General features: G+C 45.5%; 1 protein-coding gene across 1 annotated transcript; it reads right to left on the minus strand.

Annotated features, from left to right (window-relative positions):
* Window positions 1-3636: 3636 nt before the first annotated feature.
* LOC143027619 (uncharacterized) lies at window positions 3637-24467 on the minus strand. Its single transcript, XM_076188991.1, has 6 exons — window positions 24344-24467; window positions 23717-23952; window positions 23335-23605; window positions 22982-23091; window positions 12263-12393; window positions 3637-6624 (listed from the first exon to the last, which is right to left on the minus strand). Exons 1-6 carry the CDS (start codon window positions 24465-24467, stop codon window positions 3789-3791), a joined length of 3708 nt encoding a protein of 1235 aa, XP_076045106.1. The 3' UTR covers window positions 3637-3788.
* Between the last annotated feature and the right edge of the window lie 1879 nt (window positions 24468-26346).

A 26346-nucleotide genomic window follows, 5' to 3' on the forward strand; every position in this document is an offset into this window, starting at 1 on the left:
TACCAATCGCGCCACCGAGTATGCGTGTGTGTGTGTGTGTGTGTGTGTGTGTGTGTGTGTGTGTGTGTGTGTGTGTGTGTGTGTGTGTTTGTTTGTTCCCATTAGAATTACCGCAAGAGAAGACTGGATTTAGCATAAGGGATCACCCTCCATCAAACCCTCCAGCTTCAGTCGATGTGGGAATTCCAGGAGGAACTCCATTCCTTCCTCCTCATTCCCCTTCCAAGTCCTCCTCCTACTCCTTCTCCTTCCTAGTTCTCCTCCTCCTCCTTCTCCTTCTTCTCTTTCCTCTCCTCTCCCTCCTCTTCCTACTAGTCTTCACCCTGTTCTTTCTTCTGATCTTCCTCCTTTTCCTTCTGTTCTTCCTCCTCCTCCTCTTCCGTCTCTCCCGTCTCCCCTTTTGTCTCTTTCACCTCTTCCTACTCCTCATTTCCCCCTTCTACTCTTCTTCCACTACCACCTCCTCCTCCTCTCCCACCTCTCCCTCCTCCTCCTTGCCCACCTGTCCCCACTCTTCTTTCTTATTTTCCTCCTTCACCCCTTTACATTCTCCTCTTCCTCTTCCTTCTCTCCCTCCTCTTTTTTCGTCTTTTTCCTCGTCCTACTTCATCTCCAACCACCTCCTGGTCCTCCTCCTCTTCCTCCTCCTCCACCTTTTTTTTACTCTTTCTTTTCTAACTTTTCTCTCCTGACCTCCTTCTCTTGTTCTTATTCATGTACTATTCCATTCCTGCATACTCCTTCCCCCGTTCTCTCTTCTTGCATTCTTTCTTTGTCTCATTTTCAGCCATACCTTTTCTGCATCACCACCAACGAATACGATGCAATGGAAGACAATGTCATGAAGTTCCAGATGGCTGTAATGATATCACCTCGACTGTGGGAACAACTAAATTGTTAGGAGTACCTCCCTATTAGCAATCAATTTCCAGTGGGAACCATCTCCATCTTAGCCTTTCCCAAGAGTCTGTAGTTACTTACGACGTTACCAAGGGAGGTGAGAGTCTGTCATTACTCATTAGGTACCCAATGAATAACTTTTTTTTTTCTTTTTTTTTCTTTTTTTCAAAAAACGCCTGGCTGTACTACCCAGAAGTCGTTAGTTGATGTTACTGGGTCAAAGATCATTACAGTTAAGGATTTCTGGCAACTTCTTCATTTTTTTCGCTTTATATGAGTTTGGTTATGGATAGGCACGAGGAAGGAATTAACGAAAGTGGGAAAGTGGTCTAGGGAAGTGGCGTGCAACTGCCTCATCTTCCGCCCCAAAGTTTTCCTGGAGAATTAGCGATTGTCATTAGCTCTCGTTAATGACTTAGAAGAGAAGTAGACTTCGACATCCATTATGGGATGAGGAGTACCTAGTAATTACCACACGCAGGGACATCCCAAGGGCCGTCATAACAATCAGTAATGATAGTGAAAAAGGGTCTGCGAGGGTAATAATTCTTTCTTGATGTATTTTTCCCACATGTGTCGCCATTGCTTCTGACACCAACGCTATCGGCTTTACCATTGCCACCATCACCAGTACGACGACTTATGCCACCACTAATGACACCACCACATTTGAAGTACCCACAAATATTGAAATCAACCACCACCACTACGATATATATGTATATATATATACATTATATACATATATGTATATATCTATATATATATATATGAACATATATACATATATATATATATATATATTTACCTATAAAAATATATATAAATATATATATATGAAAAAATATATATATATATATATATATATATACTCGTATTACGGCCACTTTATTGGGGTAGCAATACCACTACTGTTACAACCCCTGCCATTACTACAGCTACCATTGCCATAATCACCACTACAGTACTTCAGTAGATACAACCACACCACTACCACGATCACAACTTCACCACTACCACCACTGTACAAAGACCACCACTGAATCACGGCCACCACTACCACCAACACTACTCCCACTACCAATATTATCACCACCACTATCACCACCACCATCGATTTCATCATCACCAACACTGCAAAAAAACACCACTACGGCAGAAACCACCAACTCTGCTAAAACTACCAACACCACCCCCTCTTCCACCACCACTATCACCATTACAATCAACATTGTCACCATCTCCACTATCTCTCCCACGACCTACATCATTATCACCTCCACAGCGGCCACCACTTCCACAATCAACACCATAACCACCAGGACCATCACAACCGCTATCACTTTCACTATCACTATCACCATTGATACCATCTCCATAAGATCTACCGCATCACCAACTCATCGCATTCGTAATCACCACCACCACCACCACCGCCATCACCACCACCACCACCGCCATCACCGTCACTACTCCAGAGTTGAAAATTACAGTACATCTGTAGTCTCGTGAAAATCTACTCCATTCCAAAATCTTGTTGAAAGAAAAATCACTCGTAATAACACTTGCAGCTAATTGCATGGTCCCGAGTGAAACAACAAAACTCGTGAGAAGCCGTGGTCTCGGATGTTCACAATACTTCTCTATCGGTTACATGTGAATTTTTATTTTCTATTTATTTATTTATTCATTTTTTTTTCTTTTCTTTTTACTCCTACGTGGCGCCAGGATGAAATTATCCCTCAGCAATACGAATATATGCTCTCCTCTTTCCGTGGTGATGACTCCTCCTCTTCCTCCTCCTCTTTTTCCTTCTTCTCTTCCTTTTCCTTCTCCTTTTCTTTCTCTTTCCCCTCCTTCTCTTCCTCCACCTTCTCCTCCTCTTTCTCTTCCTTCTCTTCCCCTACCTTCTCCTACTCCTCCTTCTCTTCCTCCTTTTCTTCCTCCACCTTCTCCTCCTCTTCTTTCTCTTCCTCTTCCTTCTCTTTCTCTACCTTCTCCTACTCCTCCTCCTCTTCCTCCTTTTCTTCCCCCTCTTTCTCTTCCTTCTTATACTCCTCGTATTACCCCTGCAGCATCTTGTGCTGCTACTACTACTACTTCTATATTTATGCCTTTGTGATTACTACTCTTCCTCCTCCCCAGCATCCTCTTCCTAACCACTACCCTACTACTACTACTGCTACTACTACTGCTACTACTACTACTACTACTACTACTACTACTACTACTACTACTACTACTACTACTACTACTACTACTACTACAACTACTACAATTACTACTACTACTACTACTACAACTACTACAATTACTACTACAACTACTACAATTACTACTACTACTACTTTTTTCTTTTCTTTTCTTTTTTCTTTAACGACCTCCATCCTCGTGGAACTGTGTGGTGGAAGCAGCAGGATTTGTCTTCCACAGACACAGTTCATTGGCCCCTCTCTCACCAATGACTGTGATCGACGCCCCTTTTATTTATCTATCTATTTTTTAATAATGCCTAATACAAAAGTTCATTTATCCTACTGTCAACCACCGTCTGCTCAAAATCTAGGTTTTGTATATGTGGTGATTTGGGCGCTAGGGACCTGGTATTACTACAATTACTACTACTACTACTACTACTACTACTACTACTACTTCTACTTCCACTTCTACTACTACTACTACTACTACTACTACTACTTCTACTACTACTTCTACTACTACTTTTTTTTTCTACTACTACTACTACTACACGACCTCCATCCTCGTGGAACTGTGTGGTGGAAGCAGCAGGATCTGTCTCCCACAGACACAGTTCATTGGCCCCTCTCCCGCCAATGACTGTGGTCGACAACCCTTTTATCTGTGGATTTAATTTTTATTAACAATGCCTAATACAAAAGTTCATTTATCCTACTGTCAACCACCGTCTGCTCAAAATCTAGGTTTTGTATATGTGTTGATTTGGGCGGTGGGGACCTTGTACCTCTCAGGCATAGGAGGGCTGATCTTAGGAGTGAGAATGACAGTCTACATCTCATCCATGAAACAATGCTGCTTTTGGGTTGTTGTTTCTTTTCAGCCATTACCTCTGCCAGCCGAGCGTAGAATGCCTTTGCTTTAGGACCCATCCCACCTGAGGTCGTAAAGGTTATAGGAGTGAATGAGCCCTGGTCTACATTCTGTATACGCTCTTCGTACATCCTGATCTTCTCATACTCGTTCCGGAAGTGAGATGCCTCAATAGTTAGGTTGTTGTAACAGGGGGCCATCGGATCAAATATTCGCATGTCAAAGAAAGCCAATTGTCCCCGTGTCCAGAAACCTCTTGCGCTGACATCCACTCTTGCTTCATCTGATGTGTTGGACGTGCGGTATCTGAAGTTCTCCCCTCCTAGTGGAAGTAATGTTGGTTCGATAGTCACATCCTTGCACACCTCCTGAAGCATTTGGGCAGTGAGATCTCTTACCTCATCATGTCGCATGCAAATGAATCCACCCTGCTTGCATATCATCGCATGGTCCGGAGTAAACTGTGCACCACAGGAGCATCTGTTAGGCAGCCCTCCCAATGGCCATCCATACCTCAGGGCAATGGCATCCGTGAATTCTCTTTTGTTTAAGGTGAATCCCTTTGCCCTGATTGGTAGTGCTGTCAGCCAATTGGACGCCCCAACTTCCTGCGCCAATGATATCTTTCTTTTCATACAATTCGATACCCGAGCTAGAAGTGCTTGAAGTTCCTCCTTCTGCCTCTCCTCCCTTCCCTTTGAAATGTTTCTTCTAATTTCTCTGATCTCCTCCATGTTAGTCTCCTTCCGTTGATCTTGTGACACGATGTTGTTTGTCAGGGAGGACGTGAGTTTCATAGAGTTTTGGTGTTCTATTTTGGCTAGGTTTAGCGGGTTGGAGATGCCTAGCCCTCCCATTCTAGGTGGAAGTTCAATGAGTTTTCTTTCCTCTTCGTTTAATGTCCGTCCGTTGGTGATGACCGGTACTAGCTCGTTTCTAATGGCTTCTTCAAGGGGTCCTAATAGGTCGGTGATGTTCGGTACCGTCCTTAATATGTAGTTCCACTTATGTTTAACCCCATATATGAATGCGGCATATGCCGCCTGCGGTTCGGTCTTTGCAAAGTTAGCTAGGAGCCTAACTTCCGCTACCCAATCGTTAACTTTCTTTTCAATATATTGCTTTTTAAAGGATTCTGAGCCGATCACTGCACCGAGATGTCTTTCCCCGTCTTTTGTTACCTTCACTTCACTGTTCTCAAAGAGGATTTTGGCATTGTCAAAGTGCTCTGGTTTCACTATGAGGACAGATTTCTTTGCATTCGGAATGTAACCCAAGCCCGGGCCGTGTGCCAACACCAGATCCCACCACTTTTTTAGGTCAGCTACTTTTCCTGCCCCCGTGAGATCATCTGCATATGCTACCTGTTTGACCATGGTGTCCTCATATTGTATCTTCTGTTGCAGGTGCATAAGACCGAGCGCGTACATAGCCATGGCCACCGGGTCTCCCTGAGTGGTTCCTTCCGCGGATTTGATGATCTCCACTTTAGTTTCTTTTTTCTCAAACCTGTTGGTGACAAATAGGTTTGCAGGTTCTCTGTATGTGTTCTCCACATACCTGGCCAAAATTGGGCATTTAATTTTGATGTTGTGTATTGTAGCCTCTCTATTCAAGTTGTTGAATGCGTTTGATGCATCGACTAATAGGACTGCTTCGCATTCCGGTTCCTCGAATATTTTCCTCATGGCGTGGACTGCTGCCTCGGAACCCGCCTGTTGCCCCGCGCACACCTGCAGGTTGCCAGCCGCTTCTCGCACCTCATCCTTCGCGACTTCCATGATGGCTTTTCCTACTATTCTTCGCAGCACCTCGCCTATACCAATCGGACGACAGCCAGGTTTCTTATCCAGCGGGATAAGTCTGCACGCTGTGTATGCCTCCAAGTGCTGGCAGTCCTCAGTCGCCAGTTTCTTTGCCAAACCAGCGATGGCCTCCTGCAGACTCCCCGCTGCCGTTCCAAATAGGCTGGTGCTAAGGAGACATTTCCATCCAGACGCATCTAGGCCCGATGGTCCCGCCGCTCCCTGGGTGTGTAGAGCATGGTTCCAGATCCTTCCTCTTGTGATGCTGTCAAAGACTACCTCGTGGGGTGGAAGGTAGTCGCCACTGAATTTAGACTCCAGGTTTGCTGGTCTTGCTTTTGGGTGTTTTTCTTTCAGGATCTTTAGCGTTTCCTCGTTTAGGGATAGAACTCCAGGATCTTCACTCTCCCCTGCGAGCGACCTCATGGCAGCCTCGACCTTTCCATGCCTCATCTTATCTGCAAAGTTTCTGGCTTTGTCTTCTAGATTTTTCTTTCTGTTGACACCCTTGTAGAGTTTACCTTGGATGGCCTCTGCTTCCATCAACAGTTGCTCCACTTCTCCCTTTTCCCACTTTTCCATCCTCCGTTGCAATGCCTGGATGTTCTCAGAGTGCTTAGATTTTCTGTGGGTCCTCTGACATGTAAGGTGTGGAAGGATAGCTAGCGTTTTGAATACCATGGGGGCGTAGGGAGATGAATTTATATATGCTCTTAATAGATGGGTCATTTCCTCTATTAGGCCTTTGGATGCATTGCATTTAGGCGGGGTGAAGAGGTTTCCTGGAGAGAAGGCAAGTATCCTGTTGTAGGCGTCGTTCAGCCACTCCTTACTATTACTACTACTACTTCTACTGTTACTACTACTACTACTGTTACTACTACTGTTACTACTGCTACTACTACTAGTACTATTACTACTACTACCACCACTACTACTACTACTACTACTACTACTACTACTACTACTTCTCCCACTACTACTGCTACTACTTCTCCCACTACTACTACTACTACTCGCACTATTTCTACCTCTACTAGTAATTTTTATTCATTTTTACTCCCCTGTCTCACTCATCATAGCCTCTGCTCCCCTTCTTTCTACTTACTCCATTCCTCCTACTCTTCTGACATTCCAACAGTCTTACGATCCTCTTCCTCTTCCTAGTCCCTCTTCTTATATTCTTCCTCCACCCCTCTTTCATTTCCACCAATTTTTCGTGTTCATTCTCATTTTTTTTTTCTAATTTCCTTCTTCCTCTTCCTCTTTTCCACAAATCCTTCTCTTCCACTCCCCACCCCTTCCACTGCCTTCACTGTTTCGCAGTTCATATTCTATGGGGAGCGGAGATGGAGGGCTCTCGACATTGACCCACTGACTCAAAAACAACAACGGTGGAGCCGTTAGGCCGGAGACAATTAAACCTATTCGATGACACACTATCGGACACTGAAAACCACTCGTGTTACCCAATGCCTGAGTTGTGGATATAGTATCTCTCTCTCTTTCTCTCTTTCTCTCTTTCTCTTTCGCTTTCTCTCTCTCCCTCCCCCTCTCTCTTCCTCCCTCTTTCTCTCTCTCTTTCTCTCTCTCCCTCTCTCTCTCCCCCTCTCCCCCCCTCTCTCTCTCTCTCTTTCTCTTTCTCGCTTTCTCTCTCGCTCTCTCTCTGTCTCTCTTTCTCTCTCTCTCGCTCTCTCTGTCTCTCTTTCTCTCTCTCTCTCTCTCTCTCTCTCTCTCTCTCTCTCTCTCTCTCTCTCTCTCTCTCTCTCTCTCTCTCTCTCTCTCTCTACCCCTCTCTCTCTCCCTCTCTCTCCCTCTCTCTCTCTCTCTCTCTCTCTCTCTCTCTCTCTCTCTCTCTCTCTCTCTCTCTCTCTCTCTCTCTCTCTCTCTCTCTCTACCCCTCTCTCTCTCTCTCTCTCTCTCTCTCTCTCTCTCTCTCTCTCTCTCTCTCCCTCTCTCTCTCTCTCTCTCTCTCTCTCTCTCTCTCTCTCTCTCTCTCTCTCTCCCTCTCTCTCTCTCTCTCTCTCTCTCTCTCTCTCTCTCTCTCTCTCTCTCTCTCTCTCTCTCTCACACACACACACACATACACACACACACACACACACACACACACACACAAACACAGCAGCATGGCTTGTTGGTGCATTGGTTAGTAGTTCAGAGTTCCAAATTTGTTTTTCCGAGTTCGAGTTGTGCTTCCGGCTTGAAAAGATTTCGCTTATACAATCTGTTACTGTTCCCTTTGAGGAAAAAAGGTGTATTTGTATATGTGGAGGTCGTGTGTGTGTGTGTGTGTGTGTGTGTGTGTGTGTGTGTGTGTGTGTGTGTGTGAGCATGTGTGTGTGTGAGCATGTGTGTGTGTGTGTAGGGGGAATTTATGATCTCTGAGCTATCGTTCGAGGACCATGGTGAATGACACACACACACACACACACACACACACACACACACACACACACACACACACACACACACACACACACACACACACACACACACACACACACACACACACACAAACTTTCACACACACACACACGTTAGGTAACATAATATGCAAATTAGATTATGTTTACGTCACTGCTATCACCATTGACAGTACCAATACCACTAAATCCGACAGAACCCTCACAGGCATCTCGCTATCATCAGTATTGATTCCATTCTCACGCACTCGCTTTCACCAGCCATTTCCACCATCGAATTCCCCCCCCCCTTCCACCATTTTGCCACCGCAACTTTACGACTCTTGTACCAGTAATCTCTCGTCCTCATAAGAACCGTGAAATTACTGCCAGCAGTTCCCATTAAGGCAGTCTGGTGCCCCCGTCTTAACCGCCAGCTTGGCTTCAGGCACTGCCGGAACGAGCTTTACCTGCATACACTGCACGAACGATCTTATCGCCCAGGATTAACATAAGAATATAAGAATGAAGGAGACTGCAAGAGACCATAAGGCCTACACCAGGCAGCTCCGTATCCATCACTACCTGTCATCCCTATCCATAAAGTTGTCTAATCGTTTCTAAAAACAACTGATAGTTTCAGCGCTTACTACATGGTTACTAAGTCTATTCCATTCGTCGACCACCCTATTAGTAAACCAATTCTTGCCTATTTCCTTCTTAAATCTAAATTTGTCCAGTTTAAATCCATTACTGTGAGTCCTGCCCTGTTGTTTTAATATGATGACCTTGTTTGCATCACCCTTGTTAAAGCCTTTGATCCACTTGAACACCTCTGTTAGATCACCCCGCACTCTGCGTCTTTCCAGAGAGTGTAAGTTAAGGTGCCTAAGCCTCCAGTCGATCTATTCGTTCACTCTTCGCAGTCATATGTTTTATGTTTTGACTCCTGATGTTTTGTTGGTTCGTCACCATTCTCTGTGACTATTGACGCCTTGCGTATTTTTTTCTGTATAGCGTGGTTGTTTGTTTATATGATTTACAAGTAAGAATAAGCCCGTTGAGGATTGAGGTTCTGCATTACTTGGATAAACAATAGTTTGTCCGTAGCTGGACATGTCGAAAACGGTCCCTTGTGTGGTTTTCGTATTTTGTCGGTGGTAAACAGTTCCTTAATCATTCGGAGACAATATCGCTCCGAAGAATTGTCACAGAGGTGAGAACGGTAAGGAGGGCAGAGGAATGGAGGGATAGTAGAAACTAGAATCAATCAATATTATATTATTGAGTGAAGATTAGTTTACAGTCAAGAGAATGCTATGTGACTCTTGTGATTGGCAACTCATCTCATCTAAAAAAAAAAAAAAAGTGTTGATCACTTTTAACTTCTATTACCTTCCCCGTTCTGACACCCTTTTTAAACTCCACCTTTGCAACTTCTTTGGTGTAATATTGTCCCCTGTCTGGTTATGTTCATGTAGTTATATGACGATTTGATTATCTGTGTGTTGTACTATGTATGCTAGAGCCTGCTGCGCAAAGACACCTTGTTGGTATGCAAAGGAGTCCCTTGAAACGTCCCCACTTTTGTCAACTCTCTCCAGCCTAAATATTCCTCCGAGTTGCGCCAGTTTCCGCGTTATATTCAAGTCGTGTCATCATTGTACGTTTCCTTACATGAGACAAAAAAAAAAAAAAAATGGATGCCTGGTTGTGGTGGTCTTGCGAGGACATCGGAGAAATTTATGTCCATCACCAACGCACGCACACACACACACACACACACACACACACACACACACACACACACACACACACACACACACACACACACACACACACACACACACACACACACACACACACACACACACACACATCTACATCTGGAGATGCAGCCCCAAGGGCTGGTGCTTGGTCTTTGGACTGGATCTAAAATCCCTCTCAGTCAAGGACTATCATCTTTCTTCCACTTGTTCACGCAAAGAGCAGAAAACCGAAAACTACTCCCTTCCTTCTAATCCTACCAGCTGATGAAAGAAACAGACCACAGAGCAGACAACAGAGCAACATTTCATCGCAGAGAGATCTGTGGGAAGCGTAGAGGATAGTAACTGGCTACTGTTGGGGCTGTGGCAACTCGCCACTACTGCAGTGTCCCCTTAACCTATATAGCGTCTTTTTAAAATAAAATGACTAATTTTGGTCAAATCATTATATGTGTCCATGTTAATAAAATTACATATTTTAGTTATCATTGTCACATACAAGGATAGCCCTTATAATGTAAAAAGTATCTATATGTAACATTATTGCATAACTTGTACAAAGTATTAGAATGTTGCTTGTATATAATTTCTGTCGTGGCGGACGGGAAATTCAACAATAAGTCCAAAGAGATTTGAAATTCAATTTAATCCTTCTCTTATGGACGATACCCATTTACCATGATGAGGTAACTAACCACATCAGGGAAGTTGGTTTATAGCAATTAAAACTCAAGACACCAATTAATACTTCTCCTTTCTTATTTATTTCTTTATCGTGTTCTTTGCCCAATCGTGGGAGTGTCGTCACTGCACCTACGTCTCTAACCTTGGCTTTATGCATTTGCTCAGTCATCCATTTTCCAGTTTTTCTTTCTGCTCATGAATCTTCTGGAGTCTCTCTTAGGGACCCCATCCACAGTACGATCTGGTCTTGAGGCTGCCGAACAGGTCTGGGATCCGACCAGGTTGGATCGTGTATGACAGTCAGTACATACACAATTCGATTTGGTCAGATCCAACTAGATCTGTCCGGCGACCTTGAGACCAGATCGTGCGTGAACGGGATTCCTAACATGTCTCGATGGATCGAGATACTATAGGCTGGAGTCTACTAATAAAAGACAGCAAGTCATCTGTCCCTAGTGTGTAAAAAATCGAAGAAGTGTGTCTTGAGGAAAATTAATCTTTCGTTGTTGCCACTCTACTCTGTTCTACTATAACTCTCTCTCTCTCTCTCTCTCTCTCTCTCTCTCTCTCTCTCTCTCTCTCTCTCTCTCTCTCTCTCTCTCTCTCTCTCTCTCTCTCTCTCTCTCTCTCTCTCTCTCTCTCTCTCCTTTTTTCTCTCTTACTCGCACGTCCTTTACTTCGTTTTTATTCAACCCTCAAAATCATGAGAACGAGGTGTTTACAGTGAAAGAAAAACATGAGAGACTTAAAATGGCAAATGAAGTCTGAGATACCACTGCTATGTTTTTACGTTTTTTCTTGTGTGTGAATATGTATGTGTGTGAATATGTATGTGTGTGTGTGTTCCACCACCACCTCTGCCTTTTCCTCCTCATACTCCTGTTCCTCTGTCTCCTTTTCTTCTTTTTTTCCTCCTCCTTCTCCTCCTTCCATTCATCCTCTTCTTCCTTCCCACAATCCTCCCCCTTGTACATCTCGTCCTCCTCCTCGCCCTCCTCCTCTATCTCAATTTCCTCCTTCATTTTTCTACTAATTTTCTGCCACCCACCACTCTCCCTCCTCCTACTCTTCCTTCTTCTTATTCTCGTGCTTCTCCCTTTCTTTCTTCTTTTCTACTAATTCTTCCCTCTCCTACTGCTTCTCGTCCTCCTCCTCCTCCTCCTCCTCCTCCTCCTCCTTTTTATCTTCCTCCTCTTTTCCTTTTCTCTCACTTTCCTTCTCGATCTATTTTCTCGTTGTCTCCTTCTCCCTAATTTTCTCTCTTCCTAGTTCTTTTCCTCTTCCTCCTGCTGCTACTACTCCCCCTCTTCCTTTTCCTCCTCCTCCTCCTCACCTTTCCCCTCCCCTTTCTCCTCCCTTTCCCCTCCCCTTCCCACTTTCCTTCCCACTTTCCTTCCCACTTTCCTTTTCTTCCTCCTCTTCTTTCCCCCTCTTCCTCCTCCTCTCCTTCACCCTCTGTTCCTCCTTTACCTGCGCCCTTCTTTTCCCTCCACTTCTTCCTCATCTATACTCTTTCGCCTTCTCCTCTTCCTCCTCCATTAGCACCTAAAACTCCTCCATTAGCTCCTCGTCCAGATTTATAGTGGCAAGTTGGGTCTGCATTGTCCTCTAAGGGTGCCTCGCTTGCCTAAGAATGTTCGATTTCGGGTTTCTGTGTTCGAACTCGCCCCAGAGGAGGCGTTCTTGGCTTCGCCTTCTGCAGGTGGGTCTTGGCAATAGCGGGAGTGAATTTAGGGTGTCCTGATGGGTTTTCCTGAGCTGAGGTGGATAAGAGTCAATGTGTTCGTGTCGAGATGTAGTCGACTCGTGTCATTCTTCTCGTTAGCGACAAGCGATTGTATTTGGTATAGAGGGAAACACGTGCCACAATCGAATTGCAAAACCCTTGATTAATCTTTTGAATGCAATATTATTTTCTTTTGATTTTTCTTTAGCCGCTGCCACGTAATTTTGTTTAACTATGATTGGGTAGATTGGATAGAATCGATTTGGTATAGATGAAACACATTCCATAATCGAATTGCCAAACCTTTGATTGATCTTTCGACAGAAGTATACGTTTCTTGGTCATTCTTTGGCTAACTTTTAGTAATTGTATTTAACCAAGATTGGGTAGATTGGATAGAATCGTTTAAGGTATCATGGGCTCATGTTGCCCAGTTAACGGCAAGTTTTATAGAATCGAAGCTCATTACATCCCTCCTCCTGAACGCCAGCATAAGCTCCCTTCCACACCCGGCCCCGGAGTGAGCGTATTCACCGGCAGCTGCAAATAAAGATGTACCTGGCGATAAGTACCTGTGTAAATGAGCCTCTGCACCGAAGATGGCCGTGGTCGCCTCAGGCTTGTTATTACAAGACGAGATTTGGGTTCCCACCTCACGCATGCCCGGCGTAGGCAGGGAGGGAAGAGTCAGGAGGAAGAGGAGAATTTGAGGCGGTAAAAGGGGAAATGAGGCAGTGGTGGACAGGAATTAAGGTAGACATGGGCCGGGGATAGTCTTTGCTCTGGGTTTTTGCCGAAAACTGGAATTGCAGTGGGATAGAATTAGGTTTAACGTGGGACAGGATAGGAGGTAGAATGGGATTTGATAAGCATTTAGAGTTGGTATATGTCATTGGAGCGTTTGAATATGACTGGTCGCGTGAGAAATTTTCAGCAGTTTATTAAGGTTCATCTGGTCTTGTAGGTTTTCGAATTTGTATTTGACCGATTCCGTTGTGATTCCGAGAAATTTCAGCTGATTATCATCTTTCTTCGCCGCGTATTAATCCTTTCGCGGCGTTTTACGACAGAGTTTTTTCTCTGGATGCCGCCAAGTGATTTCCTTCAGCTGAAGGGAACCCCCTCTTCGTTACCAAAAAGGTGTTTACCAAGTGTAATATTTTTAATGCGAAGAGGTACCAGCTTCGAGTGCAATCCATTAATTCTAAAAAAGAACTTCGGCTCCAGTTGTGAGTGTTTCAGAGCAATTAGTTCACGTGAGCGAAGATAACGTCTATAAGCTACTTGCCCCTGACTGTCACGTTTAGTAACCACATCGGTTGATCTAATAGAGGTGTTCAAGTGGATCAAAGGCTTTAACAAGGGTGATGCAAACAAGGTTATCATATTAAAACAACAGGGCAGGACTCCCAGTAATGGATATAAACTGGACAAATTTAGATTTAAGAAGGAAATAGGCAAGAATTGGTTTATTAATAGGGTGGTCGACGAATGGAATAGACTTAGTAACCATGTAGTAAGAGCTGAAACTATCAGTTGTTTTAAGAAACGATTAGACAACTTTATGGATGGGGATGACAGGTGGTGATGGATGCGGAACTGCCTGGTGTAGGCCTTATGGTCTCTTGCAGTCTCCTTCATTCTTATGTTCTTATGTTGTGTCACGTCCCGTGGATAAAAGACCCGTGGTGCTCTGAGATCCGCCCGGGATCCGCCCGGACGGAGAGGAGCATTTGACAACTCGCGCGGTGCCAACAGTGCCAAGATTCGAATCCACAGTCGAGGCACCGTAGTGTATTAGTAGAGCAAACACTCACAAGTCACGACAACAGCACCCTCGGCCTCCGACCGAGGATCATCTACGATTCGTCCCAACGTCTTCCTTGTACCAGCTGCTCTTCCAAACTCACTCAAGTTCTTCCTTCAACTCGAAAAGTCAATTTGAGATTTCGTTACTCATCTCTTTCCTTCTCTCCCTCCAACTTCTCAAGGGCTCTGGCGCCGCTGCTTCCGCTCCCGCCTCCCCTCCCTCATCCTCTTCTTCCATCATTTCGTCCTCCATCTCTTCTTCCACCTCCATCTCTTCCTCCTCTTTTTTTTTCGCCCACTCCTTCTCCTCCTCGTCTTCCTCCTCCTCCTCCTCCTCCTCTTCATATTTCTATTTCTTTTCCTTGTTCAGTTTCTTTTTCTTTTTCATCTCCTTTTTCTCCTCCTTTTTATTTTTCATCACCTTTTTTTTTTTTGCATATACTTCTATTTATTTTTCTTTTCCTTCTCCTATTTCTTTTTCTTACTCCTTCTCCCCTCCACCTCCCCCTCCTCCCCTTACTCTTCCTCCCTCTCCTTCACCTCCTTCTCCCTCTCTTCATCTTCCTCCTCTTCGATTGGAACGATTACTGATACTTGCCCCAACAGTTCCAATACATAGAGCAGAAATGATGGCTTTGGTCGCAGCTGAACGTCTCAAAGTGTTAGTCTCCTACCTCGTTCCATATGATATATACTTCTTTCCCATTCTCTCTACATCAGCGTTTCCCAACCTGGGGTGCTGAAATCAATTATAGGGGGGTGCTGGGAAGTGATGCACACAAAAATCACATTGATATATGTATCATTGATTACCTAGTTGTGCATATTTGACTTTTTCCATGCCAATTTATTTTTCTAGGGTGTTCTTATTTCTTCTACAAACAATATTGTCAATTTGTTTCAGTTCTAATGAATCGAGAAATTAAATCATCAAGCAGTACACTTCACTTTCTGTTAGCCTTCTGATAACAAGATAGGGGTGCTGGACTGCTTAGACATGACAACAGGGGGTGCTGTGGTCGGAAAAGGTTGGGAAACGCTGCTCAAGACTCTTAACATCATGTCCTTTGTGACGTACTTCCAGCTAAAACATAGAACAGTCTGACACTAGCTAGAATGATGATATGGTTTAACGTCACACACTCCCCTCTATCGGGAGGCTAGGACGGTGCCCCTCACAGAGGGCTTTGTAGCGTGGAATTTAATGAACCATGCCCTTGGTTCAACTTCGCCGGTGGCAGGATTCGAACCGCCCTCACCACGACCCTCGCCGCAAGTAACGACGCCCTAACCCGCTCAGCCAGCGTAAATGTGGGGATTATTTTTTCACCTGCTTCGCAACGATGGAGTTCCCTCAGCTGAATAAAATAGTCTCGAATTAGTCTCAGCGAGAGAAAGTAGGAGATGCAGGTGAACCCATCATGTGATTTGTTCTTCAGGTAAATAAAATCATCTGGTTCCATGGGACTGGAATTCTCGAGGTACCAACCCCACCTGCCACAGCTCTTCCTCCCCTCTGTCGTAGGCTTCCCCGTGATCCACCTGTCGCGCACCATCTGGAAGGACTAAGTTGGTTTTTCACTCTTGGGGAGCGGGAGAGAGGGGCTTCGCCTCCGCCACTAGCTTCACCACACGTTTCTCGCGTTCTTTCTTCACCTTGGTCTGTCGCCGCACTTGCCCTTGTGTGTTTTACTCCTGACACTTGTTTTGTTCCTCGTCCTCCTCAACCTTCCTCTGTTCCTCTCCCCCCACCTCTCTCTCTCTCTCTCTCTCTCTCTCTCTCTCTCTCTCTCTCTCTCTCTCTCTCTCTCTCTCTCTCTCTCTCTCCCTCTCTCTCCCTCTCTCTCTCCCTCTCTCTCTCTCTCTGATTCTCTCTCTCTCTCTGATTCTCTCTCTCTTTCCCTCTGATTTTCTCTGTCTCTCTCTCTCTCTCTCTCTCTCTCTCTCTCTCTCTCTCTCTCTCTCTCTCTCTCTCTCTCTCTCTCTCTCTCTCTCTCTCTCTCTCTCTCCGTCTCCTCTGTTCTCTTCTCTTCCCCTTCTCTCCTTTCGTATCCCGCTCCTTTCCACTCTTTTTCCTGTTTCTTCTCAAATTTCTCTCTTCTTTCCTTTCTATTGTTTCCTCTCTTCTACCCTCGTCTCTTTTCTCTAGTTTGCCTTCTCTTTTATCCCTTTTTCACTTTACCTCACTTCGACCTTCTCTCTTTTCTATTGTGTCTTCTGCCCCCTCTATGCTTTGTCTCTCCCCTCTCTCCTATCCTTTTCCTCATCTCTCTCCTGTCTTTCCTCTCTCCTCATCTCTCTCCTGTCTTTCCTCTCTCCTCATCTCTCTCCTGTCTTTCCTCTCTCCTCATCTCTCTCCTGTCTTTCCTCTCTCCTCATCTCTCTCCTGTCTTTCCTCTCTCCTCTTTCTTCATGCACCTCTCCTCTTTCCTCGAGATTTTCCCCCTCTTCTCATGAAGACTTGTCTTCTTTCCCATTTACGATAAGCCCTCTTAGTGAAATGATCCCACGGTCCTCTTGGTCTTGACAGTGTCCCAGTCCTTCATCCACTCAACCTCGACCCCCTTTCTCTATATTCGTTCTCTGATTCATCTGAACTTTATTCATTTAGTCTTCCCTATATGCAGACTCTCCTTACCTTCTCCGCGTCCTTCCACAACTCCTCCGTACACATCCATACCTCCTTCTCTTCCCCTTCAAACCTCTCTCTCTCTCTCTCTCTCTCTCTCTCTCTCTCTCTCTCTCTCTCTCTCTCTCTCTCTCTCTCTCTCTCTCTCTCTCTCTCTCTCTCTCTCTCTCTCTCTCTCTCTCTCTCTCTCTCTCTCTCTCTCTCTCTCTCTCTCTCTCTCTCGATCTCCACTTCATTCCAGACCCTCCACGCTCAGTTGAAACCGTATGCGTCTCAAGTTTATCCCCCTTCCCTACTCACTGTCAGATGTTCAGACTCCCGTGCAGGATCTCCTCCTTCTCTTCTTCGTCTTCCTCCTCCTCCTTCTCTTCCTCCTCCTCTTGCTCCTGCTCTTCCTCCTCCTCCTCTTGCTCCTGCTTTTCCTCCTCGTCTTCCTCCTCCTCCTTTTCTTCCTCCTTCTCTTCCTCCTCCTCTTGATCCTGCTCTTCCTCCTCGTCTTCCTCCTCGTCTTCCTCCTTCTATTCCTCCTCCTCCTCTTGCTCCTGCTTTTCCTTCTTGTCTTCCTCCTCCTCCTTTTCTTCCTCCTTCTCTTCCTCCTCCTCTTACTCTTGCTCTTCCTCCTCCTCCTCTTGCTCCTGCTCTTCCTCCTCGTCTTCTTCCTCCTCCTTCACTTCCTCCTCCTCCTCCTCTTCCTCCTACTCCTCCTCCTTCTCCTCCTCCTCCTTTTCCAGTCCTTCCCATTTATAGTTATATACTTTCCTCTGTCTGCGGTTAAAACCCATCTAACCCTTCTACCCAGTATCCTGCTGTTATTTCTGTTCTATATATTTTTTCTTCTTGAAGTAATTTCCCCTTCTGCTTCTCCTACTGTTCGACCTCCACATCCTCTTTCTTTTTCTTTCCCATCTCGTTGTCTTCCTTGTCTATCTCCTCTTTATATTTTTTCTCCACCTCTTCCTCTTCCTCCTACTTCTAGTCTGTGCTTAATTCAGCTACTACTGCCCCAGTTGCTACTCCCTCCCCCTCACCATAAATCTAACTACAAAATATGTTCCTCCATCCCAATTTCCTCCTCCTACTCCTCTTCCTCTTCCTTTACCTCCCCTTCTACCTCCTTGTTCTACTTTTCCTCCTCCTCCTCCTCCTCCTACTACTTGTCCTCCTAACCTCCCTCCTTCCCAATTTCCTCCTCCTTCTACTCCTCTTCCTCTTCCTTTACCTCCCCTTCTTCCTCCTCCTCTTCCTACTTTTCCTCCTTCTCCTCCTACTACTTGTCCTCTACACCTCCCTCCTTCCCAATTTCCTCCTCCTTCTGCTCCTCTTCCTTTTCCTTTACCTCCCCTTCTACCTCCTACTTGTCCTACTTTTCCTCCTCCTCCTCCTCCTCCTCCTCCTACTTTTCCTCCTCCTCCTCCTCCTACTACTTGTCCTCCTAACCTCCCTCCTTCCCAATTTCCTCCTCCTTCTACTCCTCTTCCTCTTCCTTTACCTCCCCTTTTTCCTCCTCCTCCACCTACTTTTCCTCCTCCTCTTCCTCATATTTGTCCTCCTCGCCTCTCTCATTCTACTTTTCTCTATTTTCTTCTACTCTTCCCCTACTTCTACTTCTCTACTCCGTCAACTCCTACTTTTGATTGTCCTCCTCTCTTTCTCTCCCCTTCCTATAGTTCCTCCTTTTCTCCCTCCGTCTCCTCGTCCTCCTCCTTCTCCTCCTCCTCTTCCTCTTCGTACTCCTTCTCCTTCCCAATTTCCTCCTTCTCATACTATCCTTCTTTCTCTTCTTTCTCCTCTTCGTCCATCTCCTTCCCAACTTCATCTTCCTTCTATTTGTCCTCTTCCTCTTCCTCTTCCTCCTCCACTTTATCTTATTTTTTTCTCCTCTTCCTCCTCCACTTTATCCTTTTTCTTTCTCCTCTTCCTCCTCCAACTCTCTCCGTCCCTCCCCATTCCTAAGGACGCACTTCTTCCTGCCCAACCTAACCTCGGGAGCTTCACGGCTTGATTAATGAAGAGTCCTTGTCAGAGTGCATCTGGTGCAGGGTCCTCGCTCTCCTGCCAAGGGGAGCGGCCGATCTCGGACGATTGGACAGCGGAAAAGACGGTACAGCTGATGGGGGTGATAGCGCTGAGGTGAGGCCTCTTCGCACTTCGGCTTCAGGAGTTTCGCGAGGACTTCGGGAGTAGGTCAAGTCCTTTTCTTTGGTTGGATGACGTCACGGAAACACTAAGGGTTGCCGTGCACAGGCCAGTGTTTGGTGGCAAGTATATGAATATATATATATATATATACATATATATATATATATATATATATATATATATATATATATATATATATATATATATATATATATATATATTGGAGTGCAATACATGAAGTGCAAGTATTTCCGTGGAAGTTTGCCACCCCAGATTTTTTTTTTTTTTTTTTTTAACGCAGCCATAAATAAAAGGAATTGGAAGTGTTTATTTTAGAGTCCCTTCATCAATCTGCTGTTATTTGTAGGTGGCTCCCTCCAAATAGTGGACAATAACCGGGCTCACTGAGGGTACTCCTAATAAGCGCCCCTGGCGCTGTTTTCGGAGATGGTCAAGATAGAGCAAGAGGAAGGCGATAAGGTGGTCCCGAGACAAACACTGGGGTCATACAGACCTTCCGAAGAGGCCTGAGGCAGCCCGTTTGACGATTGATAGCACTCTTCCACACGTCCCCCCCACCCCCCTATCTTGCCTCCATCCTTTCCTCCCTTATTCCACGCTCCTTCTCTTCCCCGACATCTCTTCGGGATCGTCACTGGAAGAGTGGCATCATACCATGGACACCGTCTCCTGTGTTCATGTATGAACAGTTCCAGACCACTGTGAGGTTGAGGACTGAGCAGGTACCATCCCCGTAAACCACGATAAAAAAAAAAAAAAAGACATATCAATTCCCTTCCCCTCCCCACTTTTTTTTTTTTTTTTTTTTTTTTTTTTACCTCCTTTGCCCGTCCTTCCTTTCCTCTCCCGTTATCTTCCGTCCCTTTCCCTTTCTAATTCTATACCATTTTCTATTTCTACCCTTTCCCTCTCCTATCCCTTCCCTGTCTTCTCATTCATTTACTCTCTTTATATCCGCCTTCTCTCTCTCTCTCTCTCTCTCTCTCTCTCTCTCTCTCTCTCTCTCTCTCTCTCTCTATCTCTCTCTCTCTATATATATATATATATATATATATATATATATATATATATATATATATATATCACTTTCTGTCATTCGTCTTCACTTTTCCCATTCCCACTCTTTCTCCGACAGTTTCCTTCTCGTAATTAAGTAAACAGTCTTTAGCTTTCGCAAACGAACTCTTAACGAAGGAGTTAATGGGATCCTGTAAGTATAATATAGTCTGTGATGGACACCGTTCATATGCATAACAAAGAATGTAAGTCTCAGTTCGGATCCGTGAGGAACAACACTCGTTACATTCCTCCGAAGACCTTTTGGTTTTGGTCTTGCCGAAGAGTCTCAGCTTCCATGGCCAAAGAGTCTCTCAACCAGATTGCTTCATGTCCATCTGTACAAAACTCCGCACTTCTCTCCGAATCCCGGCAGTGACTGTGACCTGCCCCAGCTGTCCAAACGCAAAGGAAAAAAGTGACGGCTTCGGCCGCATGTGAAATACGTTGTTGAAAACCCGCACTTCCCTCCGATTCCCGGCAATGACTGAGACCTGCCCCAGCTGTCCAAACGCAAAGGAAAAAAGTGACGGCTTCGGCCGCAGCTACGTGCCTTCTAGCATAGGCTCCACCACGGTCTTTCCTTAAAGAGAATTTTCTTGCAGTGTATCATGCGAAATACGTTGTTGAAAACCCGCACGAGTATTGATAACTGATTGACAGTCTTTGAAAAGTGGTGTGGAAGGACATGCAGATTTATTTGTTCATAAAATCAAAACTTAAATGTTGAATTTTATCACATTATCTGCCTTGTCAGTTTATTTTCGACCAGTTGGGGTTAGGATTAATAGGAAGGTATTTTCTCGATAGAGTTACATTTTCCTTTTTTATTTATTTATTTCATTCATTTATTTATTTATTTATTTGCTTATGTCCTATTAGTTAATTTATTTTTTCTATTCATTTATTTATTAATTACTGGGTAAGTTCCATCTGAGACTACATTGTCCTACAGTCCTGGGAAGCCAGATGATCGTAAGAACATTTTAGTTTCTGATGTAGCTATAGAATTCTTTTGGATTGCAACACTTTTGGTGACCAAAAATAGGTCTCCTAATGCCTCTTTGAGCTGCCAAAATTTGCTATTGGCGCAAAGAAACATAATCACGTCTATTGACTTAGATTATCTATTTATTTATTCTGATTGATTTATTTCTTTTATGGCATAGAAGTGAGGCAGCGGGCAGGAGACAGGGATGACCCCTCATCCACGAGGCGCTAAGATGAGAGGGAATCAAGGGCGATGGATGGGAATGGAACGGGTGGCTACCTCCCTTATAAGGGAGAAGAAGCCCTTAGTATATAGGTAGATTTATTGATGCTGTTTTGGTATGCTATCTCAAAGTCGTACTTTTGTTTTGGTATGCTATCTCACCTGATAGTAGCGATGTTCATCATATCTTTTTTTGCCGTTTTGGTATGCGATCTCATTTATGGTTAGGTTAGGTTAGGTTGGTTAGGTTAGGTTGGTTAGGTTAGGTTGGTTAGGTTAGGTTGGTTAGGTTAGGTTAGGTTGGTTAGGTTAGGTTGGTTAGATTGGTTAGGTTGGTTAGATTGGTTAGGTTAGGTTAGGTTAGGTTGGTTAGGTTAGGTTAGATTAGGTTAGGTTAGGATCGCATACCAACGCAAAAACCTAATTTTTGAGATCACGCCGTAAATGAGATGGCATACCAAAACAGCACCGATTTATTATATGTAGGCACTCGTTCAGACAAGCATGGAACACATTAAGTTATACTGACCCATCTCCTGACACAACCTAGAGTATGTCTCCATCCATCCCAGACTCTTCTCTTCTGATACGCCTCATTGGTCTCCGCCTCCACCGCTATCATCCTCCGCCCACTTCTCGCTCATCGTGGTCGCAAGAGCCGGAACAGTCAAGTGGTTAAAGTGGTAAGCTCGTGTCTCAAGGTTTGAGGTCTATAACTGGTCTATTTTTATACCTTCTGGGAAAATTTTTGTCTTCCAGAGATTTTTAATTTCCTGCAAAATAGCGCTAGAAGAGGAAGTCCACGCTGGATTCTGATTTCGTCATAGACCGGAAGGTCTTCTGTCGAGATGGTTTTTCATTGGATCCCGTTGTAGATAAACGTTTTCACCTGGTAATTGTATCGTTGACTTGAATTGTTTTGAATAAGAAATTAAAAGGATGTCTTTCCTGCGTCCTAAGGTAAAAGAATTTCCGTTGTTTCTCAGAAGGGCTTCCTCTTCTACAAGTGATTCGTTCTTGCGTTTCCCTCCAGCATCCTTAACGGCGTTTGTCGTAATACACCGTGGTGGTCATTATTAAATACCTGGGTGGCAAGGCAATTCAGTGAAGTGTCCTCCGTTAAACACACACACACACACACACACACACACACACACACACACACACACACACACACACACACACACACACACACACACACACACACACACAAGTATATATGTGTGTGTGTGTGTGTGTGTGTGTGTGTGTGTGTACAGGGAGATAAGTCCGTGTGCAATTTTAAATACTTGTGGCGCTGGAGTTATATATTATTGAAATAATATTTAAAAATCCTTCATAAGCAGCATGTGTCTAGTATAATCATCGCTACAGAAATTTTTATTGTTATTCTCGTTATTTCTATTATTATTTGTATTTCATTTTTTCATCGAAATTATTTTTCAGATTTGTTGTTGACCCATGACTTCCTGGGAAGAGAAAGCAAACTATTGCATGGTTAGCTGAACTATAGTCAATCAATCCTTGTCCACTAAAGAAGATTTAGAACGCGATGCCCTAAAGACACACCACACACGAATGCCCTATCGAAGTGGATGCAAAAGTTCCTGGAGTAACAGGTAGTGTCAGCGATTAGCTATAGTCTGGAAGACCGTAAATGAAGAAAGCGGAGTATCCGGAGAAGAAACCTTTATGGGATGGAATTCCCTGGATTCTGTCAGGGGTCGGGTCCTTAGATAAGATCTGGACTCACTTTCAGGTTTCCGTCAGAGCTTAGTCCACCGATGAATTCTGAAACAAGTTCAAGGATTCTGTCTGAGCTCAGGTCCCGGATGAAGTCTGGACTCACTTCCAGGATTCCGTCTGGGGTCAGTTCCTAGATGAGTTTTAAAGTGAGTTCCAGGATTCCGTCTGAGCTCAATCCCCAGATGAGGTGTAGAGTTCCAGGATTCTGCCATGACGCAGTCTCAGGATAAGGTCTGGACTCAGTTCCAGGATTCCATGAGAGCCCAACCCCCGATAAGGTCTGGACTGAGTTTCAGGATTCTGTCAGTGCTCAGTCCCCATATGAGGTCTAAAGTTAATTTCAATATTGTCATGTCTGACCCCATGTGAGGTCTAGACTCAGTTTAAGGATTCCGTCTGACCTCAGTCCCAGTATGTGGTCTGGAGTGAGTTCCAAGATCTTGTCAACGCTCAGCCCTCGAATAAGGGCTGGACTCAGTTTTAGGAGTCCCTCTGACCTCAGTCCCCGTATGAGATCTGGAGTGAATTCCAGGAGTCTGTCATGGCTCAGACCTCGGATAGGGTCTGGCCTCAGTTCCAGGATTCCGTCAGGGTTCAGTCCCGGATAAGATCGGAACTCAGTTCCAAGATTCTGTCAGAGTTAAGTCCCCAGATGAGATTGGGACTCAGTTCCAGGATTCCGTCAGGGCTCAGTCCCAGGATAAGGTCGGGACTCAGTTCCAGGATTCCGTCTGAGCTCAGCCCCTGGATAAAGTCTGGAGTCCAGGATTCTGTCATACATGAGGTCTGGACTTAGTTTAAGGATTCCGTCTGACCTTAGTCTCCGGATGAAGTCTGGAGTGAATTCCAGGAGTCTGTCATGACTCAGTCCCCGGATGGGGCCTGGACTCAGTTTCAGGATTCCGTCAGGTCTCAGTCCCAGGATCAGTTCGGGACTCAGTTCCGGGATTTTCTCTGGGCTCAGTCCCCGGGTGAGGTCTGGAGTGAATTAAAAAATCATAGCTCAGTCACTGAATGGGATCTGGACTCAGTTCCAGGATTCCTTCAGAGCTCAGTCCCCGGATAAGATCTGGACTCTGTTACAGAATTCCGTCTGAGCTCATCCAGGATTGCGCCTGAGTTCAGTCCCTGGATAAGGTGTGGAGTGAATTCCACCTGTTCCAGGATTACACATGAGCTAAGTCCACCGATGAGGTCTAGACTCTGTTCCAGGATTACATCTGAGCTTAGTCCCCCGATGAGGCCTGGACTCAGTTCCAGGATTCTGTCTGAGCTCAGTCCCCCAGTTAAGATCGGGACTTAGTTCCAGGATTCCGTCTTAGCTCAGTCCCCGCATAAAGTCTAGACTCTTCCAGGATTTCGTCTGAACTCAATCCTTGGATAAGGTGTGGAGTGAATTCCAATATTCCATCATGGCTCAGTCCTCGGATAAGGTCTTGAGTAAATTCCAGGAATCTGTCATGGCTCAGGCACAGCATGTGGTCTGGACTCATTTCCAGGCTTCCGTCGGAGCTCAGTCCCCATATAAGGTCGGGGTTCACTTCCAGGATTCCGTCAGGGCCCAGTACCCGGATAAAATCTGGACTCGGTTCCAGTTTTCCGTGGGGTCAGCGTCCCCGGATGGGGTCTGGACTCAGTTCCAGGATTCCGTCTGGGCTCAATCCCCGGATGAGATCTGGACTCATTTCCAGGATCCCATCTGAGCCCGGTCTCCGGACGAGGTCTGGACTGAGTTCCAAGTTCCCGTCAGGGAGCAGTCCCCAGATAAGGACTGGAGTTTCAGGATTCCGTCAAGGTTCAGTTCTCGGATAAGGTCTGGACTCAGTTTCAGGATTCCGCCTGACCTCAATCCCCAGATGAGGTCTGGAATCTGTTCCAGAATTCTGTCTGAGGTCAGTCCCCGGATGAGATCTGGAGTGAATTCCAAGTTTCCGTCATGGCTCAGTCCCTGGATAGGGTCTGAACTCAGTTCCAAGATTTCGTCAGAGCTCAGTCCCCAGATAGGTTTTGGACTCTGTTCCAGGATTTCGTCTGTGCTAAGTCTCCGGATGAGGTCTGGACTCATCTGATGGGACATGTACTGAGTTCCAGGATTCTATCATAGTTCAGTCCCAGTACAAGGTCTGGACTTAGTTTCAAGATTCCTTCTGACCTCAGTCCCCGGATGAGATCTTGACTCATTTCTATGATTTCGTCAGAGCTCAGTCCCGTGATGAACTCGTAATTGAGTTCCAAATATCCGTCAGGGTGCAGTGCCCAGATGAAGTCTGGAGTGAGTTCCAAGATGGGGTCTGGGCTAAGTCCACAGATGAAATCTGGACTCAGTTCCAGATTTCCGTCAGGGCGTAGTCCCCGGATGAAAACTGGAGATAAGGTCTGGAGTGAGTTCCAGGATTTCGCCTGACCTCAGTCCCCGATTGAGGTCTGGAGTGAATTTTAGGATTCCGTGTGGGCTCAATCCCTGGATGAGGTCTGGAGTGAGTTCAAACATTCCGTCTGGCCTTAGTCTCCGAGGAGGTCTGTACTCACTTCCAGGGTTCCGTCAGAGCTCAGTCCTAGGTTGAGGTCGGGGCTCAGTTCCAGGATTCCGTCAGGGCCCAGTCCCCGGATAAAATCTGGATTCAGTTCCAGGGTTCCGTGTGGTCTGCGTCCCCGGATGGGGTCTGGACTCAGTTCCAGGATTCCGTCTGGGCTCAATCCCCGGATGAGATCTGAACTCATTTCCAGAATCCCGTCTGAGCCCGGTCTCCGGATGAGGTCCGGACTTAGTTCCAGGATCCCGTCTGGGCACAGTCCCCGGATGATGTCTGGACTCATTCCCAAGGTGTTTGGACCCAGTTACAGGATTCTGTCTGGACTGAAACCCGTGGTGAGGTCTGGATTCAGTTTCAGGATTCTGTCAGGGCTCAATTTCCACATAAGATCTGGACTCAAATCCAGTATTCCGTCTGGAATCAGCCTCTGGATGCGGTCTTTACTCTGCTCCATAATTTTCAGGGCCCAGTTTCTACATGAGGTCTGGACTCAGTTCCAGGATGCCGACGTCAGTCCCGGGATTTTGTCGGAGCTATAAGCCCTAATAACTTTGTGGCTCAGTCCCCGGATTCTGACAAAAATTAGTCCCTAGATTCCGTCAGTACTCAGGTCCTGGGTTCCGTCGTGCCCCCGGATTTCATCTGGACCTAGTCCCGAATTTAGTCGTTATTTATTTCTGATTGTCATGGAAGATCTCGATTCTGGATGCATTTGGACTCGGGTTCTGGTGATACTCAGGCTCGTGTTACGGTGGAACCCGCTCAATGACCCGGTCCCAGGGTCTCTGTGTTAGGTTCTGACGGGGTTCAGTTTCTCCTTCTGCATGTCTGGTGATTG

This window comes from Oratosquilla oratoria, chromosome 1 (genome assembly GCF_046742065.1).
Source record: "Oratosquilla oratoria isolate Oo_2021 chromosome 1, ASM4674206v1, whole genome shotgun sequence".
Lineage (NCBI taxonomy): Eukaryota > Metazoa > Arthropoda > Malacostraca > Stomatopoda > Squillidae > Oratosquilla > Oratosquilla oratoria.

Excerpts from the sequence above, each read along its gene's own strand:
- LOC143027619 (XM_076188991.1), bottom strand. The coding sequence starts at position 24,467 with ATGAGTCCAGACCACATGCTGTGCCTGAGCCATGACAGATTCCTGGAA. Across the intron at positions 12,394-22,981 it reads GCTCTGACGGAAACCTGAAA|CTCAGGAAAACCCATCAGGA; the intron begins GTGAGTCCAGAT and ends TATCCACCTCAG. Across the intron at positions 6,625-12,262 it reads CCGAAATCGAACATTCTTAG|AAGTAGTAGTAGTAATAGTA; the intron begins GCAAGCGAGGCA and ends TAGTAACAGTAG.